This window comes from Crotalus tigris, unplaced genomic scaffold (genome assembly GCF_016545835.1).
Source record: "Crotalus tigris isolate CLP2741 ecotype Arizona unplaced genomic scaffold, ASM1654583v1 scf7180000018549.3470463, whole genome shotgun sequence".
In the NCBI taxonomy this organism is placed as follows: Eukaryota; Metazoa; Chordata; class Lepidosauria; order Squamata; family Viperidae; genus Crotalus; species Crotalus tigris.
The window spans coordinates 3,137,445-3,161,335 of NW_024097072.1; the positions used below are offsets into that span (position 1 = coordinate 3,137,445).

The 23,891-nt window shown below is 46.0% G+C and overlaps 2 protein-coding genes across 4 annotated transcripts; one reads left to right on the top strand and one right to left on the bottom strand.

Moving 5' to 3' along the window:
* The first annotated feature begins 810 nt into the window (after positions 1 to 810).
* Positions 811 to 5,766, top strand: TM2D2 (TM2 domain containing 2). The gene is made up of 4 exons (XM_039354310.1): positions 811 to 1,078; positions 2,110 to 2,197; positions 2,351 to 2,466; positions 3,749 to 5,766. The coding sequence occupies exons 1-4, from the start codon at positions 846 to 848 to the stop codon at positions 3,960 to 3,962; spliced, it is 651 nt and encodes a 216-aa protein (XP_039210244.1). The 5' UTR covers positions 811 to 845; the 3' UTR covers positions 3,963 to 5,766.
* A 284-nt stretch (positions 5,767 to 6,050) lies between these two features.
* On the bottom strand, positions 6,051 to 23,293 carry LMAN2L (lectin, mannose binding 2 like). 3 transcript variants are annotated; one of them, XR_005557995.1, is made up of 10 exons: positions 23,115 to 23,293; positions 21,917 to 22,035; positions 18,894 to 19,011; positions 17,130 to 17,212; positions 16,295 to 16,327; positions 14,722 to 14,883; positions 13,963 to 14,077; positions 13,030 to 13,149; positions 11,959 to 12,219; positions 6,051 to 6,679 (listed from the first exon to the last, which is right to left on the bottom strand). XR_005557995.1 is itself a non-coding variant. In XM_039354308.1 (9 exons), exons 1-9 carry the CDS (start codon positions 23,272 to 23,274, stop codon positions 12,077 to 12,079), a joined length of 1,053 nt encoding a protein of 350 aa, XP_039210242.1. In that variant the 5' UTR covers positions 23,275 to 23,293; the 3' UTR covers positions 11,431 to 12,076. The 3 variants fall into 3 exon arrangements, 2 of the variants coding, with proteins under 2 accessions (XP_039210242.1, XP_039210243.1); XM_039354308.1 differs by lacking the exon at positions 6,051 to 6,679 and having other exon boundaries at positions 11,431 to 12,219; XM_039354309.1 differs by lacking the exons at positions 6,051 to 6,679; positions 16,295 to 16,327 and having other exon boundaries at positions 11,431 to 12,219.
* Positions 23,294 to 23,891: the final 598 nt, after the last annotated feature.

Consider the following 23,891-nt stretch of genomic DNA (forward strand, 5'->3'; position numbering starts at 1 on the left):
ACATGCTGATCAACTTCTCACTGCCAAGAAGGAACCTTGTCCAATTATGAATGCTGCACCAGCTATAATACATCCTTTTTTAGTTTTAGCTAACTCCATGTTTTTCAAACTTGACCATTTTTAAGATGGGTGGACTTTAGTCCAGTGGTGGGATTCAAATATGTGAACAACCGGTTCTCTGTGTGGATGCTGCTTCCGGAAGTCCATTCTGGGTCTGGGCAACAAAAAAATTGGCTACCAGTTCTCTCGAACTGGTGCAAACTGGCTGAATCCCACCACTGCTTTAGTCCCAGAATTCCTTGCCAGCATGGGGAATGCTGGGAATTGAAGTCCCCATATCGTAAAGTCACCAAGTTTGAAAAACACTAGCTTTTAACATAATTTTCTGGGCGTAACCCAAACGTGAGGGTTTATTTGCACAACATAGCCCATCACACCAGGCACTGTTTCCACGTGTTCTGCAAAGTCCATAATTTGAATAAATCACGACCTTGTTTCTTCTCCAGCAAGTGGCAACGGCTGCTGCCACCTGTCGGCCAGGCTGAGAAGCTCCATTCTGCTTTTACCGCTTTTCCTTATTGGATGCCGCGAGCAGCCTTGTGGCCAATCGGGGCTGCGTTCGAGAAAGTAGGCGGGGCGATGGCTGAAAGAGACTCTTGATCAAGGGTTTTCAAACTGGGCCCTTTTAATGACTTGGCTGAGGACAAGCCTCGCCTTTTGATTGGACAGAGCCGCGGCCACCGCCCGCCCTTTCAGAGGAACTGCTTCGCGATTGGCGGAAGGGCGCCAGCGTGAAGTACTTCCGAAGCGGCCTCGCCGGAAGTCGGGAGGGCGCCGTCTCCGCTATGGCGGCCGGGGGACCGATTTGTTACGCGCTGCTGTGTGGCCAGGCGGCGCTGCTGCTGGGCAACCTGCTCCTGCTGCAGGGGGTCTCCCGGACCCACCAGCACAACGCCACCGAGAGCCCCGCAGGCGCCGCGGACGAGGCAGAGGGGCAACAGCCGCCGCCTCACGCAGACACCGCCTCAGTCTGGGAATACCAAGGCCCGTACGCGCCGCTGATTCTCTGCGACCGCCTGTGAGGACGGGTGGGCGGGGCCTCGGCCTCGAGGGGAGGAGCGAAGGAACGGGCTGTTTAACTTGGGGGAGGAAAAGCGTTTTTTTTTAAAAAAAAAATTGGTCCTGCAGAATGTGGGGGGGGGTGCGTAAGGCTGGCTGGCCCCAGGCTTTGCAGAGAGGAACTCTCAGCACTTCTGGGTGGGCGACGCGCCTCTTCCCCCAGGAAGCTCTCCCAGAGAATCAGGGGCTCCTGGAGGCCATCTAGACTGGCCTCCCTGTTCGGGGCAGGGTCCCGTATTTCATCTCGGGTGCATTTCCAGCCAGCCTTAGATTAAACATGGCTAACACGTACGCCCCCCTCCCAAAAAAAACCTTCCTGGCATGGAGTTCAAGTAATCCTCGACTTATGACCTCAGTGGAGGCCAAAATTCCTGTTCTTAAGTGAAACGTTTGTTAAGTGAATGTTGGCCCATTTTACGACATTTCTTTTTATATGTATATGTATATATGTATGTATATTACTACTTTATTATAATCGGTAACCATTCTTCACAGAGTGTTTGCCACTGTGCTCTGAGTTTGAATTAAATGCAGTTCAGGTAGTCCTCAACATACAACTGTTTGTTTAGGCACTGTTCAAAGTTACAACGGCACTGAAAAAAGTGACTTATAACCAGTTTTCACATTTAATCACTGTTGCAGTATCCCTGTGGTCACATGATAAAAATTCGGACACTTGGCAACTGGCATGTACTTATGCCGGTTGCATTGTCCCGGATTCATGTGAATCCTTTTTGTGACCTGCTGGCAAGTAAAGTCAATGGAGACGCCAAAATTCACTTAATAACCATGTCACTTACTTAACTGCAATGATTCACTTACTAACTCTGGCATGACCGATTGTAAAAGGGGGCGCAACACACTGTCTCGCTTAGCCATAGAAAATTTTGCCCTCAGTTGTGGTTGTCATTCACCAACTAATTGTATCAGAAATGCAACTTTCCAGAGTGGTTTCTCAAATCTGAACTCAAGTTTTTCATTCATATGCAGACCTGAAGAATTCATAGATTGTGAGGCTCCTGTGGACCATAACGGAAATATAAGCGCACGGGACGAATTAGGTTACGGCTGTCTCAAGGTGGGCAAAAGATCCTGTTGTCTTTTCCTTGGATAAAGAGCATTTGAGTTCCCAGGGATACTTTATATTTGCAAAGGAAGGCCTAAAGTTAAACCAAGGCATGTCAGCCGATAAATCTTCCATTTGTTCTGCCATTTTCTCTCCTTGCAACAGTTTGGTGGCCAAGCATATAGTGATGTCAGCCACACTCAAGTCCTCTGCAGGGCATTGGATGGCATTGAGTGCGCAGGACAGCGGACTTTTCTGCGTGGGAACAAGCCGTGCATAAAGTGAGTGCCTTTTCTTGGTACATTTTTGCAGTTTCAGGTGACAATGCAGAAACCAAGAGCAGCACACGTTAGGTCTAATTTTTTTGTTTCCGTTTTCTGAGCTTCTCTGCTCAACAGCAAAACCTGAACATGTAATTCTCATGGTGCTGTCTAATCTGCATTTATTCATGTAGTATAGCTGTAGTATTACATATATGTATTTACCAATGTAGTGTGGCTGTAGGTATTTGTATGTGTGTTCCCCACATAGTATGGCTGTAGCATTATTTATCCTTATCTTTCAAATTCCCCACTTTTATTGGTATTATGATTATGATTATCATTATTCTGTTGCTTTGCATGTACCTTGACAGCTTCTGCACCGGAGACGGTCATAAAATGGGTCACCCATGAGACCAAGCCAATTTTTCAGTCTTTTTTGCAGTGGCTGCTAAGCAAACCCATTGTTTGCTATAGGGCATGCTTTGCTGAAAAGTGGAAATAAACACCATTTTTTGGCAAAAAAGTTTGTCATAAATCAAGGCCATGTGACTGCAAGATGCTGCAAACGGCTGTAAATGTGAACTTCTCTGTGTGTCTATAATCACATTTGGCCAAATAAAGTATCCATTTAATCCAATGAAATGTTCAATATGACACAGAAGAGAGTCATTCAGTAATTCCATTCTAACTCCAGCTGCTGATTTTATACAGCTTTGTCAAGGAGAAGTCCTAAATAATTACACACTCGGATGGTATAGGGCGCCCACAACATATGATCGATCACTTAGGGGTCCAGTCAGAGTTACGATGGAGCCCCTAAAAGGTACTTACAACCCAATTCCCAAGTTCTGACTGGTGCTTCTCCCCTATGTGATTACGCGACTTCATTTTGGGTGCTCAGCAACTGGTTCACATTTACAGCCGTTTGCAGCATCCTGCAGCCACATGGACGTGATTTATGACTTTTTTTTTTTTGCTAAAAAACGGTGTTTATTTCCACTTTTCAGCAAAACACGCCCCATAGCAAATAATGGGTTTACTTAGCAGCCACTGAAAAAACGACTGAAAAACTGGCTCGGTCACATGGGTGACCTATTTTATGACTGTTAAGACTTATGACGTGCAATAGGTTTCATTACAGTTCTTAAGTCAGGGACTACCTGTAATCATTGCAGTGTATATTCTACGCAATGTCATGTTATAGTCATGAGGGGGTGCTGCGCACAGTACCTAAAACTTCCTTTGAATATTTTTCCTTCACGAGGATTCAGTTCCTCTCTTTGCGACTTTTGTATTCCAGGTACACTGGACACTACTTCATTACCACTCTCCTCTACTCCTTTTTCTTGGGCTGTTTTGGGGTGGACCGCTTCTGCCTAGGCCATACAGGTACAGCTGTGGGAAAGCTGCTGACTCTTGGAGGACTAGGCATCTGGTGGTTTGTGGACCTGATTCTTTTAATTACTGGGGGACTCATGCCAAGCGACGGGAGCAACTGGTGCACCATTTACTGAAAAGCTGTCATTTGGTCGGACTTAATCCCGAGAGGAGAAGAAGGGCGAGCCTGGTTTATGTGACGTCCTGCTTGAGGTCAGATCCATGGCAACCAGAGAGGCTGTGATGGTGTATTTATTTTTCCATGGAACTAGGGTGGGGTTTGACAGAACGAAAGCAAACCGTAATTCTTCAGGATATACCTCATTGTTTAAAGTTCTCCTCCTTACAGGAAGACTGTACATTTATTTATGAGATTCATGCCATTTTCTACGTGTCGTGCTCCACTTCTGTATTTCAGCTGATGCCATGGTAGTTGCTGATGTGTGCACAGTGCACAGCCCTAGGTTCTTGCTGCTGTGAGTTTAGAAGTTTTCATAATAAGCCCACGTGGCTAGAATTAGCTGAGAGGAATTTGCAAGGCTTAAGGCTGTACTAAACGATGGCGATTCTTATTTACTTTCAACTTTAGGATAGTGGCACTCCATTTCCCCTTAGAAGTCTCATGCTACACAGTGTCCCTCTTTGTTTTTGTACATAGAGATCTCTGACAATCCTTCTCCATTCTTAATTTTGTTTTACAGTAGAAGTATAGAGAAGCAACCATCTTTACTTAGGTACCCAATTGTAACTTATTTAAAGTCAACCCCAGCATGTGCTTGTTAATTCAAAAAGCAAGTGTCCTTGATGCCTTAAACCAGGGGTAGGGAACCATGGCCCTCTTATGACTTGTGGTCTTCAACTCCCAGGATTCCCCATGCTGGCTCAGGAATTCTGAAAGTCGAAGTCTACGAGTCATAAAACGACCGTGGTTCCCCAGCCCTGCCATAAACAGTGACATTTCTTGCCCCCCCCCCCGCCCTTTAGGAGAAAATTGTCAGGAGACAGATTTTTAGAACAAATCAGTCAATTTTAAAAATTAACACAGAAGCAAATCCTTGCTCTGCTTCCTTAATCAAATCTTCACGTTTCAAACTCCGCCAGTTTTGGAACGTGCTTAATACAATTCGATATCAGCAGAAAAATAAACCATCTAGTAGTGGTTGCATGCAACTTTTTTTGTCAGTGAAATTGGCAATTTGTAGGATAGTTTAGCCTTTCAAAAGCTGAAATCAAAATGTATTCTTTTTTGCAGTATGATGAAACATGATGGACCGCCAAACTTTCCAGCTGTTGGATAATAAGAGTAAACTCATGTCAAACATGATGGGTGGTTCTTTGTAATATTATGAGGTACCTTTAAAAAAGGAGAGCCAGTTCATAAGCTTTTGGGGGGGTTCTGTTGTAACTTTAAACAGTTGCTTAGTGAGGAACTGCAAGCTCTTATTATAGATAAGGCAATACAGAGTCATCTGATTTATAGAGAATTCTGCCCCCAGTAGCTCAGTCAGGTATTTCAGTCACAATAGGGACAGCAGGCAATGGAATATATAGGAAATACCCTTCCCCCCCTAAACTTGGGGGTCCCAGGACTTAAGATGATTTACAATTGAAATAGGCGTGGAATGCCTCTCCAGTTTCACACTACTGTCCACAGTGATGATGGGAGGGCATCTGTTAGTACCCAGTTTTTCAGCGGCCCCCACTTTGTGATGCTATCTGGCAAATGAGGGGCCCTTAGTCTCTCTCAGCTTGTTTTCTTGCAGACGTGTCATTATCCAAACTAGGTAACACCATCACTGCTAGTGAAGTTCATTTCAACCCTGAGTTAAAAATATTCTCCTTTATTGGTATCTGACCAATGGTGGGAGTTGAAGTCCGTCTTAAAAGTTGCTGAGGTTAATTAAATACTTCAAGCCAAGCAGAATAAATTGATGAAAATTCCTATTTTCAGCATGATTTGTGTAACTGGCAGGCTGTTATACATCTGTGTATCTGTCTATCTGGATCACTGAAGAATCTTAATCTACTTCCCCTCCTGATGTTTTTAAGGAAAAACATCACATCGACGTCTTCATGAAACCAACTCTTAAAGACATGTAACCGACCTTAATAATTCTCCTAATATTTTATTCTATGTCAGGGCCATTCCCTGGTGGAACAAAAGGTCAAAATGAATCATTCAGAGTCTCAGAAATTTTGCACATCTGCTCATGCAGCAGTGAAGAGACATTTCACAGTTGTGTTTATTTCAAGGCAGAAACATATATGAAGACAAAAAATAGGCAGACACGCATAAGATTTCAGTCAGTTTGGCCAAAAATAAAAAGGTGTCTTTTTTTTTAAGAAGAGGCAAAATGTTCTGGAAATTCTGCTACCAATGTGGCCATGGTCCTATTGAAGGAACTGAGTGATTTCACAATGAGCTTCTGCTCATGCTTTCCCTGTTGATTCCAGGGCTGTTTCTATAGAAACAAATGCCATTTCTCCTTTAAGGACATTTATTGAAACCCAAGTTCTAGGTTGGTTGTGGTCAGGAGCCCAAGGACATATTTTGTCTGTAGAATGTCTAAGGTTCATTTCCAGTGTGTCGTCCAAAGCTGCCTACCCCTGGTCTAGTGCAGTGTTTCTCAACCTTGGCCACTTGAAGATGTGTGGACTTCAACTCTCAGAATTCCTGAGCCAGCATGGGGGAACTATGGCCCCTTCATGACTTGTGGACTTCAACTCCCAGAATTCCTGAGCCAGCCACGCTGAGGGGAAAGGGAGAGACTTGGCCATTAAGCTTCTGACCTCACAAAGCTCTTATTAGGAGAGAAAACAGACGGAAGAGCATCATGCATGCTGCCTTGAGCACCTGAAGGAAAGGAAGGATATTAGTCTACCAAAGCTAACATCATAAATAGTAAACAAACTTTAGGAGCTCCAAAACGTATACAAGGTCAAACCCCTTAACTTCCAGACACTGAGAATTTCAACTGCATCATCAAAGAATTAAAGGAGATTGTCTCTACATATCTAGGCAGATATCATTGAGGAAAATCTGATCAGACAGTTAATGTGCCTATATTTTTTTCATCCAGTCATCAAAGGTGTCCATTAGATGACTGGACATCATCATGCACATCCAACTGCCAGGGAGCAAACGATGCAAATTATTAATGACTTCTTGTTGATGCCGTTTGCACAACGGCATCAATTACCCTCCTTTGCAAGTGGAATTTAAAAGAACAAAAACCTGAGAATGGTTTTTGAAATGGACTTTTATCTCCGGGAGGAAGGACTTGAGATTCGGGGAAACTCCTGAAATGTGGATTTCCTGTAAAAGTTGCTGCTGAACTTCAGCAGTGAAATCACAGAGATTGTCTTCTAATGTTAATTGCTTTTAAATTAAATCAAAGTTAACACAGGCAGTCTTCAACTCACAGCCATTCGTTTAGTGACTGTACACAGTTACAGTCCCTGAAAAATGAGTTTTTCATACTTATGACCGTTGCAGCATTCCCAGGGTCGCATGATCAAATTTTGGATGCTTAGCAACTGGCATGTACTTATGACGGCTACAGTGGCCCTGTGGGGGACACAGGATCCCGTTTTGCGACCTTCTGACAAACCAAGTCAATGGGGAAGCCAGATTCCCTTAATTGTGTCACCTAAAACCTGCAGCGATTCACTTAACAATTGAGGCGAGAAAGTCATAAAATGGGGCAAAATTCATTTAACTGTCTGGTTTGGTGTCGGAAATTTTGGGCCCGATTGTGGCTGTAAGTCAAGGGTTACCTGTACAATATTCGCAACATGTTGGAATATTTTTAACAAAACAGTAGTGATAATCAAGCAAAGGACTTGCGTTCTCATGAAACTAGGCTTACGAGCAACATTTGGCAATAGGAATAAATCATTGCAAAGCAGCCTATGTGACCAAGGCACTGGAGTTGCTCGATGACAGAACGGCCTATAAGGTCGTTAAGAGAGACCCCATGACAACAATGAAGAATAAGATTAACAAACTATTAAATAACCTTAAGCGTGCCAAAAGAATAGATGATGACACTTTGAAGAAAGTACGTCCCAGTGACTCAGCACTTCCTAGGTTCTATGGGTTGCCAAAGGTTCCTAAGGAAGGTACTCCACTTCGCCCCATTGTTTCTTTCAAGGGCACACCAGTCTTTGGACTGGCGAAGTGGCTTAGTGGACGTATCTCCTATTTAGTGAATGGTGCACCCACAGTAGTTAAATCCTCAGAGGAGTTCCTTGAAAGAATCAAGGCACTTAGGGTGGAGGAGGACGAGGTGATGGTCTCATTTGACGTCACCTCACTGTTCACCTCCATCCCTCGTGACCTGGCTGTCACTGTTCTGAGGAGTCAGTTAAAGAGACAAGAGGATTCCCCACATCGGGACTCCCTGAGAGTAGAGGACCTAGTGAAACTCATAGAGATGTGCTTGGTCACATACTTTACTTTCCAAGGTGTCACATATGAGCAAATAAAGGGCACGCCCATGGGCTCTCCTATTTCCAGCATGATAGCAGAGGCAGTTCTCCAGCAACTGGAACGTGAGGCTATGTCCCAGTACCAACCCAAGTTTTGGGCTCGGTACATTGACGACACATTTGTCGTCGTCAAATGATGCCAAAAAGCCAACTTTATGGGAATACTCAATTCGGTTTATCCGGATATTAGGTTTACGGTGGAGGAGGAGAGCCGGGGCTCGATAGCCTTCTTAGATGTACTTGTCCAACGAACACCAGAGGGCTTAGTACATACGAAGGTCTATCGCAAGCCCACTCACACGGACCGAATCCTCCACTATAACAGCAACCACCCAGCATCCCATAAAGTTGGCTGTATTAAAACGCTGTTCAAGCGTGTGCATTTGCATTGCAGCACGGTGGAAGCAAAGGAGGAAGAGAGGAGACATTTGTACCGGATTTGCCAACTCAATGGATATCCGCTACGATTCATAAAACGTCACAGTAGGATACACAGGTATGATCACCAAGAAACTCCCCCCCCCCCCCCAAGGACAATTAACACACATTTCCCTACCGTATATTCATAACGTGTCCGAAGCCACAGCCAGACTGCTGGCCCCCCATGGCATAAGAGTGGCACATAAACCTGACCAGACTCTGCGATCAAAGATCATGCACCCCAAAGATCCCCTTCCCACCGCAGAAAGGTCTGCGGTGGTTTATAAAATTGATTGCATGGGTTGCCACAGTAATTATGTAGGGGAAACATCAAAAAGGCTGAAGACCCGCCTACATGAACATAAATTGGCAATCAAGAGGGGCGAGCAATACTCGCAGATCTGGTCACATATGGCCGAAAGTGGCCATAACTTTGAGGAAGGCCTTTGAACTATGGTGCTGGAGAAGACTCCTGCGAGTCCTTGGACTGCAAGGCGTTCAAACCAGTCAAGTCCTAGAAGAGATCAACCCTGATTGCTCTTTAGAAGGCCAGATCCTGAAGTTGAAACTCAAATACTTTGGCCACCTAATGAGAAGGAAGGACTCACTGCAGAAGAGCCTGATGCTGGGAAAGATTGAGGGCAATAGAAGAAGGGGATGACAGATAATGAGGTGGCTGGATGGAGTCACTGAAGCAGTAGGCATGAGCTTAAATGGACTCCAGAAGATGGTAGAGGACAGGAAGACCTGGAGGAACGTTGTCCATGGGGTCGCGATGGGTCGGACATGACTTCGCAATTAACAACAACAACAAATCTCCCCTTTCCCCAAAGTTATATTTTCAACACAGAAGCCAGATCGGATTATTTAGCACCGCTAAAGAGATACACAATGGACAGATAAAAAGAGGGGGAAGAAAGAAACCAGTGGAAGGTCATCACCCAAAACGAGGGCTGTGATCTCAGAACTGACCCAACTTTCTCACTCTAGAAGGCAACTGTTGGTTTCTTTATACAAAATCACCACCATATTTCCAGAAGCCATGAATTTCCCACCTGGGATTATCTGCAACGAGGGTCTCTCCAAACATGGCAACTTTAAGACTCGTGGTCTTCAACTTCCAGAAATCCCCAGCCAGCATGGAAGTTGAAGTCTTAATGGCCAAGCCTGGAGACTCCTGGTCTCCAGTTATGCTGATGGAGATACAGGTGGCCCTTGAGTTTACACCCATTCATTCAGCAACTGTTATGGGGGCACTGAACAAAGGGACTTACGACGGATCCTCAAAATCCTGGCCATTGCAGTGCCTCCATGGTCACTTCACCAAAATTAGGGTGCTTGGCAACCAGGTGATCTTAAGGACCGGTTGCAGCATCTTGAAGTAACATGATCACTGTTGCTGGCCTTCTCTGCCAGCTTCCCACAAACAGAGTCAATGGGGAAGCCAGAGGGAAGTAAAAGATTGATTAAGTTTCCTGCCCAGCCTTTCTTTGCTGACCCCCGAGCCATCCCTTCACCCTTTGCTTGCTTGTACCTACCAACATCCTCCTTACCTGAGCCTTCTCGCACTTGCACATGTGTATCCCACACCCTCTTTTCCCACCTCCCCAAGTTCATGCCACAACGCGGCATCCCAACTCACATGCAGTACTCCCACGCTCCCCACCTGGTACTTCCTCCATTTCCCACTTAACGACCTTCATGTCTTGGGGTTATGATGAGAACCGGGACAGCCTGGATTGCCATCAGTAAACTCTCTACAACTGCATTGTTTAGTGACAGCAACCAGGATCTCAATTGTTGTCATAACTCAAGGATTACCTGTAGGTCAATCCACTCCTCTCTTATAAAATTGGGAGGGACGGATGGAGAAGGGTAGGATAGGATAGGATAGGATAGGATATTAACTAAAGAGACGTGGTGGATCCAGCAGCCAGGAAGATGAAGTGAGGTCAGATTCTCCTCAATAACAAGAAAAGCTGGCATCAGAAAATCTAACAGCAGCAGTTAGCAGCACTTTTTTTCTTAGTAAAGTAGTTCACAAGTGTTTACTATTAGAAAAGCCTCAAGTTGGGCCACCTCTGCTTGCATGCTAACTGTCCCCTCGAGACACCCTTGAGATCTGCCAGCCCCCTGCTGAGGCCAGGCCTGCCATTAGGGGAGATTTTAGAGGTTAGGTTAGTGCCCAACTTACAGGCTCTACGATTACTCTTGGTGAGGGGCTCATTCCTGAATGATGCAAAGATGGCCAATGGATGAAACCATCTTTTGAAGTAGTTTAACAACACTCCCTGCTCTGAACTCCACCAGCTGCCAAACAAGCTTCAGTTTTCCAAAGCTTAACTCAAAACATTCAAGAATCCCTTGGAAGCCCAGCAAAAACCACAATATCATCTCTTTGGCAAGGGCCACCTCAGTTCACCCAGGGAAAGCACAGAACAGCAGCAAGGATCACTGAGGCAGCCATAAAATGTCACGAGGACAGATGGGAGAGGGAAATGGGGAGAAAGGAGAAGGAATGGAGAAAGAGAAGAAATGGAGAAGGAACAAATGGAGAGGTAGAAGCAACAGATACAGGAGGAGGAGGAGCAGGAGGAGGAAATGGAGAAGGGAAAAGAGAAGGAAGAAGTGGAGAGAGGGAAGGAGAAGGCAAAAATGGAGAAGCAGAAGAAGGAAGAAAAGGATGAGGAGAGAGTTGTGCTTAAGGAGCAAAGAGATTCATATTGGCTGATTCAGCAGGACAGTGGTTTCACTACGATGCTTTTCCTGATCTATAAAGAACAGAAGAAAAGGATTGTGTTGCTGGGCTGAACAAGATAAGAGCCTTGGTTTTCTTTATGCTACAAGGGTTCTGCCATTGTCCTCCAGGCAGTAATATGCTACTTAAGGCATCCCAAAGAAACATTCAGTTCATTACTGCTGATTACCATATCCCAATTTCCTTTTCACTGCTAGCTTGACAGCTCCCATCTTCTAATAAACCCCACTAGAGGAGCCAAGGAGGGCAGCTCCAAATCTCTGATTAAATATCCCCCCAAACAAGTCAACAGAGGCTCCATTGTGTGCTGACAAAGCCTGTCACATCCCACCAAAAGCCGGCGCTGAGACCTTAGTTCAAGGAAGGCAAAAGAAAGAGCAGAGATGACGGTGTCTCACCACCACCAGGAGCCCACCAGTCCAGATGCCAGCCTTCTGTTAGGTTTAGGAGCCAGAGAGACCTACTGGGGGGGGGGCTTCCCACGCTGAGCTGCCCGTTTCCATGATCGCCTCTTGCTGATGAAATCCGATGGCTATCCAGAAAGCAAGGAGGACCGGAGGAATCGAAGAGGAAGCCTGTGGGTCAGTAGAAATGCTTCCGGCTCTGTTCTTGCCATTTGTTGTAAACGATAACGCCAATGACGATGGCGAAGACGATGGCCACCAGCGAAAAGAAGACTATCAGGAAGAGAGCAAGGCCACTCAGGGGTTCCATCGGCGTCTCCACTGCAAAGGACAGGTGCAGAGGTCAGACTAGTTATAAGAACAAGCTCTAGCTCTTTGTTGATATCTGGACTGCTTCCTACTCCACTTGGGTGTGCTGAGCTAGAAAGACCCATACATCCAATGCACATTAGGGTTTTCCACAGCACTTACTTCACTGACACCCTAAGTCAGGGGTCTCCAAACTTGGCCGCTTTAAGACTTGTGGACTTCAACTCCCAGAATTCCTCAGCCAGTCCACAAGTCTTAAAGCGGCCAAGTTTGAAGACCCCTGCCTTAAGGAGACCAACTGCTGAAAACTCCATGGCAAATCCTTGTTGGAATAGCCTCCAGTGGGTCTCCTGAAATAGACCCTCCACTGAAGAGACCCAACAGGATGCTGCCATAAGCAAAATGCAGTATCCACTTCCTTCAATTCAAGGGCCTCGCCATCCCAGGGACAACTATATTCTGCCTGCAGCGCCAATCCTTAAGCCACAGCTGTTGTAAGAACCGAAGCAGTATCTTGTTGGATTGGACTCCTGGCCTATCAGAACTTTTCTTACAGTGGCCCACCAACTGCCCGTGGAAGCCATTGGTTCCTAACAGATGGCCTTTGCAGGTAGCCCCATGGCTACTAAAGGCTAGTAGACATTGATCCCTAGGTCTACCATTAATCGGTCTAACCTTTCTTTGAAACCTGCAGTTCTACATCTCACGGTAATACATCCTGAAACTTAATTATGCATTGTGTAAAAAAAAAAACCAAAAACCCAGACCTCCTTGTGTTTGCCCCGATTCATTTCATTGGGTAAAACTGAACATCATACTCACTTCCAGGAAGCTTCATGTTCTCCACCACCGGAAGGAAGACTTCTTTGTCACGCTTCTCTTCTTCTAGTGTCCGTTCAACCGTCAGCTGGTAGGTCTTCAGAGAAATTATGTCGTGATTGTCTGAGTTCGAAGAGGAAGGGGGATAATGAGGAGGAAGCCCATTTAGAGCAGGGGTCTTCAAACTAGGCCAGGCTTAGGCAACCTCGGCTCTTTTATGACTCGTGGACTTCAACTCCCAGAAGTCCTGAGCCAGCATGGCTCAGCTTGGAAACCACTCCCTTTCCCCTCAGCGTGCCTGGCTGAGGAATTCTGGGAGTTGAAGTCCACAAGTCATAAAAGGACCTAGTTTGAAGACCCAACTTACAGCCATTCACTGAATCTCTTTCCCAGTTAGCTGGCTACTGAATTTTGCTCCTACTTTTGACATTAAAAAAAGTCAAGTGTGATGGGAATTAGTTAGACATAACAATATTGTAATAGCTGTGAACTCAAGGGCTTTTGAAATAAGAGATGATAAGAAGGCCAGGTTGGAGTAAAGGAGGGAAAGCCTGCATTTCAAACTAATTGGAGAATGTGATTTATGACTGTTAATTAGAGAAGGTAATTGTGATTGATACTATGTGCTAAGGAGAGGGGAATCCAGATTTTGGCTTCGCTTATGTACATGCCAATGCTATGCTGCTCGAATAAAGATTCTTTAAGGTAAACAATGCCTCAAAATTCTTTGAAGAGTTTCATCTGTCAGAACCATGACATCAAGTTTACTCGTAGTGGAAGCTAAAGTCCAACACATCTGGAAGTCATTCTATTGAGGAAGCTGCCTACGGGTTCCCTTCTCTTGTTCCAAGTTTTTAAGCTCTGCAGGATCTTCTCCAGAAGTAAAAACTGTAGGGAAAAAAACTCTTCCAGCTATGCTGGGCTTATGAGCAATACCTGACAAGTCTCCTGTGACGGAAGAGATTCCGAAGAAGTATCCGCGGGGTAAGTGGACTCCAGGAATGTCGAGGCAATCTCTCCATTCGTGCTTTCCGTCAATATCAAGCAAGACCTCAAGTCAAACGAGAGAAGACTCATTCTAGATGCATCCTTTCCAAAGCTTACCTGGAGAATCCTTGGGAAGGACGTGATGATTGGGTGTTAGAACTGTCACTCAGAGCACCACAACAAGGGGCCACCTCTTTCCAGTTAAAATTTCAGACAGAGGGGATAACGAAGAGAGGAGAACTGGATGGGGCGGGAGAGAAAAGATGTGTCTGAAAAAAGCTACGCCAAGAAGAACACCTCCAGATGTCTGACAAACAGCATCGGAAATGTGATTGCGTTCCAAGGAAGCAAGACTACTACCAAAACATTATGAGATTATGGGAACCTGATTATAACTCATTTCAGGTTATTTAATAAAAGTTAATCCAATTCCTACAAACAGACAGACAAGACAGTTAGCAGTAGCACTTAGATTTATATAACCGCTTCATAGTGCTTTACAGCCCTTTCTAAATTATTTACAAAGTCAGCATATTGTCCCCAACCATTTGGGTCCTCATTTTACTGACCTCGGAAGGATGGAAGGCCGAGTCAACCCTGAGCCGATAAGAATCGAACTGCTGACAGTCGGCACAGTGAGCCTGCAATACCACATTCTAACCACTGCGCCACCAGGGCTCTTAACAGTTGCAGACTGTAGATACTCACCGTAAGTCTCCTCTTCACGTATCGGATCACCAGGAAAGTGTCGTGCTCCAGGTTCCGGACTATGGCTGTGCAGCCACCGAGTTCAGTCGGCCTCCCATCCCTCTCATGGTCGTAGACAAGGGACCCGTTGGTGACCATGGCTGAGACGTACGGGAAGACACGCTGGAGAAGGAACAGAAGGAAGAGACCGGCTTTTCATCCGAACAGATCTTTTCACACTGGTTCACATTCGGCAGAGTGGAAAGGAGCATGCGAGGAGGGATGCAATGGAGCCGAGCTGGAGAGGCCAAGAGCAGGAGGAGGTGTGTTGGGAAGCAAGGCAGTTCAAGACAACTGAGAAGCAAGTGATGTCAGCCTGGATTTGGGCAGAAGGAAAGCAAGAGAAAACAAGCAATGCGCTCACGCAAATGGAATTCACACAGAACTAGTACCTCTCCCACCTCGCCGGTCCGCAAAGCCAGAAAGGTTAGGAACCATTGGCCTAGGGATGGTTCTGTGTAAGCGTGTGTTTCACACAGCCGTGTTATCTCAGCCAGTCATGTATCATTGCACCTGGTGGCAACCAGGTCCACATTGCATGGAGGTTTTGAACTAAGCCACACACCTCTCTTCGTTGGACCCCATGCAAGTTCTCCCACCACTTTCTCTGGGTGGAAAATGCATTTCCTCGGAGGAAATGAGTCCCTATCCCCCTGTGGACACACCACAGCATTTCCCAGGCTCCTGCAGCTTTGAGCAACTAGCACTGTTGACTCAGAAGGAAGCAGCACAAACAAAGACCCTCAAAAGTAGGCAACCACCAGGTGTGTGAAGGATCCAGCATAGGCCATGTTGGTTAAGGAATTCTGGGTATTGAGGTTCTCACAACCAAAGAGACAAAGGAAAGAGGCCTGCAATACCCCTTTGCTTTAACCAAGCCGACCAGGTACACCCTAGGTCAGCGCTTTTCCAACTTGGCAACTTGGTGGACCTCAGCTCCCAGAACTTTCTGCCAGGATGCCAGGAGGGTTCTGGGACTTGAAGTCCACTCATCTCAAAGTTGCTGAGGTTGAGAAAAGCTGCCCTAGACATCCCCCCTCGCCCCTCTGCTTCTACCGGCTCCAGCCACATGAGGAATCTGAATTGGGGGGGGGGGACTGGAACTAGATACCTCTCCAAAAAGCAAGGAAAAGCCGCCCAAAAAAAGATGCCTTGTTGACAATAGCAATAGCACGTAGACATATACCGCTTCACGGTGCTTTACAGCCCTCTCTAAGCGATTTACAGAGTCAGCTTATTGCCCCCAGCTATCTGGATGGAAGGCTGAGTCAACCTTGAACCGGCCAGGATCGAACTCCTGGCAGTGAGGCAGAGTCAGCTTGCAATACTGCATTCTAACCACTGCGCCACCCCGGCTCTTATAATCACAAGAAAAAGACTAAGGTGCCAACAATCTCTGCCCCAAGCTGTGCTGTTCCATTACCGGCCAGAGGTGATAGCTGAATCAAGCAGCAAGAAGAGAGAGAGATGGAATGGGCAAAGACTACACTACAAAGTTGGAATAAAGGATCTAGAAAGGGACCGTATGAAATACCTGGTTTCCTGAAGTATACCTCTTCTTCTGGGCCTGAGAATCCAGAAGGGTTATTGCAAAGTCGGAGGGAAGAGGAGAGGACAGAAGCAAGAGAGAGTCACCCAACAGATTGTCTCAAGCTGACTTAATCTCCCTTCATGCAATCCCCGGGCTGCTTCTTCTCCTCTATAACTGATTGTTTAGGTTAGGGAAAAGGTGGGAAAATATACCAGGCTGGAAAGCTAAGGGATCCTGGAATCGGAGGGGCTGGAGGAGAGATTCCTGCCTTAATACAGGAATACAGACCGAAGCAAGCAGAAAAATTCTGGCTTGTAACTTTGCATTCTCTAACATCGTATAGCAAGGGTGTTCTGGATCAGCCAGTTAGATGGGTCAGTATGTTAGAATGTTTGGCATTTATAAGATTAAGTGCTGTCTCCTTAAGAGATAGCTTATGGGTAATGTAGTTTAGCTATTCAGTAAATCCCATGTGAACAGGTCAGTAGGAGGGACTACTAAGTTCATCACAGGATATCCTGGCTATGTGCCAGTTTGGAATGTCTTTGTCTGATATAAACAGGGGACCACCAGAGGACACACACGGTCCTAATCCACGCTAGAAGTTGATGTGAAGGAATGATTGATTTTTACCTATAAAGATGAATAGATAGGCAATATCCAGATGAAACTACAGAAACATGAGTTCAGCAGTATTCCTGACAGATTTGGAACTTAAGACACATCGCAGCAGCCAACGGTCTTCTTAGCCCAGCTCCAATGGCCGACCAGGATGAGGCCAATGCCCCCTCCCCAGCCTTCTTTGTTGCCTGCACAGCCATTCCAGGGTGGCCCTTACCTCCTGCTGCTTCTCCTCATTGGGGTAGGTGTCTACAAACACGCCCAGCCCTATGAAGTTTTCCTTGCTGCCAAAGACCGGCCCTGGAACAGACAAAAAAATGGAGTCCAGCAGCTGTTTCTCCAGAGATCAATTCATGCTTTTAGAAAAGCCAAAAGAATTTTCCCTTAAAGGAGGATATTTGTAGCTCAGGGTTCAAACGAGGGGAGCGGCTTTGGGTGCTCTCTGCGCTTGCTTGTTTTCTTGCAGACCTCTCGTTACCAAACTAGGTAACATCATCAGTGCAAGAAAGTCTGCAAGGAAAGAAGCTCAGAGAGCCCCAAGGACCCCTCAAAATTTCCCCCTTTTTTTATGGTGGAAAAGCTTAGATTCTCTTCTGCACACGCCCAGTTAAATTCTGGAGGACCTGGCCTTCACAAGAAAAAAGGTTTAGAAAATGAAAGAAAACTTCGCTTAGTGCAGTGGTGGCGAACCTATGGCACGCATGCCAGAGGCGGCACTCGGAGCCCTCTGTGTGGGCACGCGCGCCATGCCCCGGAGACGGCAACTGCCCTTCTTCAACCAGCTGCCTGCTAACTCGCACATGGCCGGATGCATCCCGACACGGCTGGTTTCCCTCCCTCCCCGTTCCTCCTGGCCTCGCATGCTTTCCTTTTCCCGGGCACGACCCACCGGCCAGCCATCCAGCTCAGAGGCGGCTTCTTTGAACTGCTGGCGGCGGGCTGTGGAGCCCCAGAGTGCACCGGTCGAGGGGCTGGCAGGCTGTGGCTGCTGACGGATAGCATTGGCCCCCATGCGCTCACTGGCATCTGTGTGTGGGGGCTGATGGTATCAGGCAGCTGCTGCCCCACCCTGCCTTGCCTTACCCAGCAGAACAAGCCTACTGCCTACTGCCCCACCTGCCAGAGACCCCCTGGAACTCCCCCAACCCTGCCTACCCCCACAGGCGTCCCTCCCCACGAGCAACATTGAAGTGATCACAACCACCTTGGCCACACCCACCCAATCTGCCATGACTGCCACAGCCACGCCCAACCAGTGGGCCACGCCCACCTGGCACCCGCCAATAAATAAACGGGCTTTGGGTTGCAGTTTGGGCAATTGGTCTCTAAAAGGTTCGCCATCCCTGGCTTAGTATCTATCTATGGAGACACTCAATCATGCAGGTCATAAGTTGCCACAAAGGTGCTTTTTTCAGAAAAAGGCAACTGGACTTCTTTTTTCCTTTGGAAACATTTTGCTTCGCATCCAAGAAGCTTCTCCAGTCCCCACCAGTCATGTTAGAACCGAAGAAGCTTTTTGGATGAGAGGAGAAATGTTTTCAAAGGGGAAAAAAAAACCTAGAAAGTCCAGTTGTCTTTTGGAAAATGCAATTTTGCGACAAACTTTGCTTAGACTTTCTGGGTTGTTGTTGTTGTTGTTTAAACAATATCTAACAACGGCCTTCATTTTTGAACACGTATTGGTGCAAGAACACAAGGTTTCTAGTTTAATTCAAAAGAAGACTTGGGCCAGAAGGACAATGCAGGCCAACTTGAGGACGCAATTGGGAAACATCCTTATACATAACATACACAACACCCTATGAAGTTTTTGTCATTGGTTCTACTGAAGAAAACAAGGAAAAGCATCAATGGGTATAAAAGATACTTGTAGCCAAGGAAAGGACCTCTTTCTAAATCTGCCAGCCAATGGGCTGGCTCGCTGCAAAGAGACTGCAGCACCAGAGATCAAGGCTTGGCATGGATTTGGAAAAGTCCTTACCTGGCTGCATTCGATCCTTTGTGTACCAGATGGCAAAGCCATCACCGTTGAGGTTTTTTTTCCCTTGCCCGTGGATTCTGAAATGCACCTGCATCTCCCAGTCTCTCAAGTAACAAGGCTGTTGAAAGCAAAAAAGATGCAATTCAGAAAGGAGAGAACCATTAAAGGCTTAACAGAACAACAGAATTGGAAGGGACCTTGGAGGTCTTCTAGTCCAGCCCCCTGCTCAAGTAGGAGACCCTATACCATTTCAGAAAAATGGCTGTCCGATCTCTTAAAAAATCTCCATTGTTGGAGCACCCGCAACTTATGCAAGCAACATCTTTGTGATTAAGGGAAAAATGTATTTAACACTTTCTTTGCAGGCGAGATGCGTAAGTTCCTAAGAAAATGGATCCTTTCAAAGCAGGATAAATTCTGCTAAAACGTTTTTGTGGGTATAATGCTCAGAATACACAACAGCTTATATCACAAAACCAAGACAAAGAAAAAGCTATAAACTATGAAAAAAAAGTTCTGGATTGCTGTCACATGCTAAACAAAGAGACACACATCATAGCTTGGTTTCCCGGGTGCAATCAAGTTCAGAACCGACTTTACATATTCAACCAAACCAGATGGGTCAGTATTTGGTTTGGCCTTCTTCCAATATGGAATCCCAAACACCATAGTTTGTATGCTGTGGTTTATGTGCTAAGGCCGTGGTGGCGAACCTATGGCACACGTGCCACAGGTGGCATGCAGAGCCCTCTGTGGGCACGTGTGTCTTCACCCCAGTCCTAGGCCTTCAGATGGGTTTTATAAAACCTTTTCGCATTAGGCCTCCACCGCTGTGCGCAAAAAAAAAAGTTCAATCAATCAATCCATTTCAACTTCTCCAGGTGCCTTTTGAAAAAGCACCTTTGAGAGAAAAGGTTGGTGCTTTTATTTCATTTATGCATCTCCTCCCCCAATTCTGTGTCTTCACACCCAGAAGAGAATCTTCCAGCTAGAGTCAAAATATTTACTGGATGCTTCGTTTATTTTTAAGTGCTTGCAAATATTAAGAGCTGAAGGTGACAACTGTTTTTGCACATTAGCGGTTGCAAAGGACAACCTTCTCATACACCGAGCAGCAGAGAGGGGCACTTTTCCAATTCCTTGTGCCAATAATCTTATGTATTCCCCTTCCAACTGAGCTATATTTAGGGCTGGAAAGAGAGTAATTAATCCCAACTTGCATGATTAAACTACAGGGAACAGCACAGCCAGAAAGCAAACAACTTGATAAAGATGAGCAAATGCTCTCAAGTGCAAATGCTGCAGAATCACAGAAACTGATGATCAGGATATTAGATCCCACTTTAAAAAGCTTGTATTTTTGCAACCACATTATACTCTATTCCTGTCTGCAGTAAAATTTTAAAATATTCTTGAGATTTGACGGCTGAAATCTCAGCAGCAGTCAAACTAGAAGCATTTGCACCAGCTCTGCTCACAATTCAAGTTTTATCAAGCTTTCTACAGAAAAGAGAAATAAAGCTACCATCGATGTGGCTCAAGTAGGCTCTGAGACAATCATGGTATACATCTCACTAAGCCAGTGTTTAATCATGGTTTCTTGACAAAGCCATCACTGGGTGTTAAAACGCTAAGTTATTATTCTCTTCTATTATTCTAGTCCATCAAACTAGCCGCACAGAATCAGGATTTTCAAATTCTCAGTTTGAATTTTTAGAGACAAGAATGTCTCCAGTTGAAGTTAGTTTCATAATTTGCTCAGCCACTTCAACAAAAATGCAAACCATGAAATAGAAAAGGCTGTAACATTGTTATCCAACCCACTCCCTTTGGATACAAAATATCCTATGCTAAATTCTCAAACCATGGGAATTTATGATTGTTTTAAAAAACAGAACTTTGTTGCTTCAGTGCTCTTAGAAAACGTCCTTATTAGTTGCAGCTACCATAATAAAATTCATCTTTGTTCAAGATAAAGGCTATTTTTGAAATGTGCAAAATGCAAATGCAACCGTTTGCAGTAGACCCCAAAGTACCTATCGGGAAACAAACAAACATATATGGATAGTTGTGTTCCATGAAATCATGAGTTTGATAGCACCTCTTCCAACTACAATTTTATTAACGGCACAAAGTTTCTTGAGCTGCAGCTCATTCCTCAAAGGCACGGAATGGGGCAAGACCCCTGAATTGGGGCGAGGTGTGGGATGATGGGGAAGAGAAGGCAAGACAGTTTGGTTGTGCAAATATAGATTACTTGTGAGACATATACCTTTTAATATAATGTCTAAGCAGAAAAGGCACTATCAACTCTTTGTGATGTTGTGCTACCATGGACTAACAGCCCTTGTCCTACAATGACTGAAGTACACAGTAATCAGACCCTTTGCTTGGTGCCCAAACTTCCTAAAAGAAAACAGAAGGAAATCAACACAATCTTAAAACAGTACAGGTAGTCCTTGACATACAACCATCCATTTAGTGGCCCTTCAAAGTTACAACAGCACTGAAAAAAAGTGACTTATGACAGGGATCACCAACTTTTGGGTTCAATTGTAAGTCAAAGGACTACTTGTACTTCTCAACATCAGCAACTCTGCAAGAGTGGCAGGGGGAATTCTGGGAGTTGAAGTCCACAGGTCACAAAGTTGAGAAACACTATCCTAAAAGATAAAAAAAGAGTCCGCCGAAAGCACATTCAGCCAAGCGTGAGCAACATTTGCTGACCCAAAGGATGGTTTGTGAAACCAACTCTTGTTTATTTCCTAAACCATGGCCAAACAAATTCCAGCTTAATGCAATATGCAAAATCCAATATCAGCCTACACCTTCCAACTGGGCAAAGTAAAACACCTTGGCACATCAGGCCCTTTTGCAAGACTTCATTCCCCCAGGACGTTCGCTATTGCTTCACCCTTCCCTCCTTTTGCTACAGACAGGATAACATCAACAGAGAAGGCACCTGCTAATTATTCCAGCCCTAATGAATTCCCAGAGCCCACCCTCAGGCAATTAAGCCTTACCACTCTGTTCCACACAGCACCCTGCTTGCTTTGGATATCTGGGGTGAGACGAACAAACTGGGTCATCACCATTGCATTGCCCATAAGTTCCCAGAGTGAGGAGCTGCCAGATCCCACACCTGAAAAACAAAGAATGTTAAGGACAGGTTGCTCGCTAGATCAAAACTGGTTCCCAACCTCTCACGTCAGAGCTTGAGCTGCCTCTGAACGGTCATTATGGAGGAACGTGGTCAGTTATGAAACCCTGTCCAGAAGGCAACATTCAACCTCTTGGGGAAAGTTTATGAAGCCAAAGGTCAAGCTGCAAACAAAGACCATGTTGCAAAGCTGGTTCCCTGCGTTTGTGGTAGAATGCCAGCTTTCTATTTCCTTGGTTTCATTAAAAGTCTCTCTTTCCAAAGCCAGGTGAATAACCACACTAGAGTTCTGGAGCATTCTGGCCCTCCACAATTCACACAATACTTAGCTGTGTGTTGCAAAACACCCTAACCAAGCCTGAAATCAGAGGCTAAAGCTATGATGCCAAGTTTCAATAGAAGCCAACCGCTTGACTTGGATGGACATGGAGAAAGATACCCCCTGTGCAGAAGGACTTTAGAAATGCCACTCAATTGCAACAGGACACATCCCCTCTGCACCCACCCAAGCCTGCACCAAAATCCCAGCAGTTCCACTCCCATCACGCTGCCTTTCACAGCTCCAGCCTCTTGGTCAGGGTTTGGGCCCAAAGGGCCTATTTCAAAAACTCCACCTGGATGAACAGCATTCACTTGGCCTCCCCCCCCCCAGGTGGAAATGTAACCCCTTTCCCACTTTGCTAGCAAGCAACATTGGCAAGGAAATTTCCCCCTATTGCGTTGTCTCCTTGCACCCAGCAATGGACCTCTTGGCCCCAGCCCTGTATAAACTCTGTGCCGACGCCCAACTTTGTAACCCAGATGATGCACGCGGCTTCTTTGCACGCTGCATTTTGCAAAACGGGGAACGCTCAACCGAGGCAGCCCCAACAGTTTCCCTCCACCACCCCCGCATCTAGGAAAGCAACTCTAGGGGAAGCCCGGTGCCCTAACAGGCAGAGATGCAACAGGTGGAGCCTCTCCAAGGCGAGAAACATCCCGTCTTGAACAGGGGCTGCACCGGACGGATTTCCACCGTGCAATATAATATAATCGCGAAGGGGGGCAAGGAGAGGCAGTACCCTGATAAGGCATAGTGAGCGAATGCTCCCGCTTCAGGTACTCCTCCATCTGCTCCGCCCCGGCTTCCCAAAGCAGCAGCAGCGGCAGCCATAAGAGGAGCAGCCGCCGGCGGAGTTTGGCATCCCCGCTGCCGGATCCCCAAGCCGCCGCCGCCGCCATCTTACTCTCGCCGTGGGCTGAGGATGCCCTTCTCCCTCGCTGATTGGCCGAACGCTTTATTTCGACGTAGCGCGCCGCGAAGGATTCTGGGAAACGTAGTGCAAAAGTTCCGTCCGGTTTTAAAGGGAAAACGCCCTGCTTCAGCCTCGGCGTTGCTCTCTAAACCGGGGGGGGGGGGGCGTCTTCAAACTTGGCTCTTTTATGACTTGTGGACATCAACTCCCAGAATTCTGGGAGTCCACAAGTCTTAAAGTGACCAAGGTTGAGGACCCCTGCTCTAAGCACCGTGTCTTCAACAGCTAATGACTGGGTTGAAAGGCAGCTAAAATTGAAGTTATTTCCAATCTAGCCTATGAAATAACTGGAGATTAAGGCAATGTTACCAACTCCGACTTGCAAAAACTGAGTTGTTTTTTTTTAATCCTTATCCGTTTTGCAAGTCAAATCCCTGAAGCCCCATTGAACTAAGTGAGGATGACTCCAAGTAGTAAACTTCACTTCAACCACCCTAATGACGCCTATGAAGGAGCTCGCGGAGATTTAAGAGTCTTTTGTATTCTTTGGGATTTGGCAGCCCAAATCTAGAAGTCTCACAATTTAGCAAAAGTAGCACAGAA

Excerpts from the sequence above, each read along its gene's own strand:
- TM2D2 (XM_039354310.1), top strand. The coding sequence starts at position 846 with ATGGCGGCCGGGGGACCGATTTGTTACGCGCTGCTGTGTGGCCAGGCG. Across the intron at positions 1,079-2,109 it reads CTGATTCTCTGCGACCGCCT|ACCTGAAGAATTCATAGATT; the intron begins GTGAGGACGGGT and ends ATTCATATGCAG. Across the intron at positions 2,467-3,748 it reads GGGAACAAGCCGTGCATAAA|GTACACTGGACACTACTTCA; the intron begins GTGAGTGCCTTT and ends TTTGTATTCCAG.
- LMAN2L (XM_039354308.1), bottom strand. The coding sequence starts at position 23,274 with ATGGCGGCGGCGGCGGCTTGGGGATCCGGCAGCGGGGATGCCAAACTC. Across the intron at positions 16,328-17,129 it reads ATGAGGAGAAGCAGCAGGAG|GCCCAGAAGAAGAGGTATAC; the intron begins GTAAGGGCCACC and ends CTGGATTCTCAG. Across the intron at positions 13,150-13,962 it reads CGTCACAGGAGACTTGTCAG|ACAATCACGACATAATTTCT; the intron begins GTATTGCTCATA and ends CTTCGAACTCAG.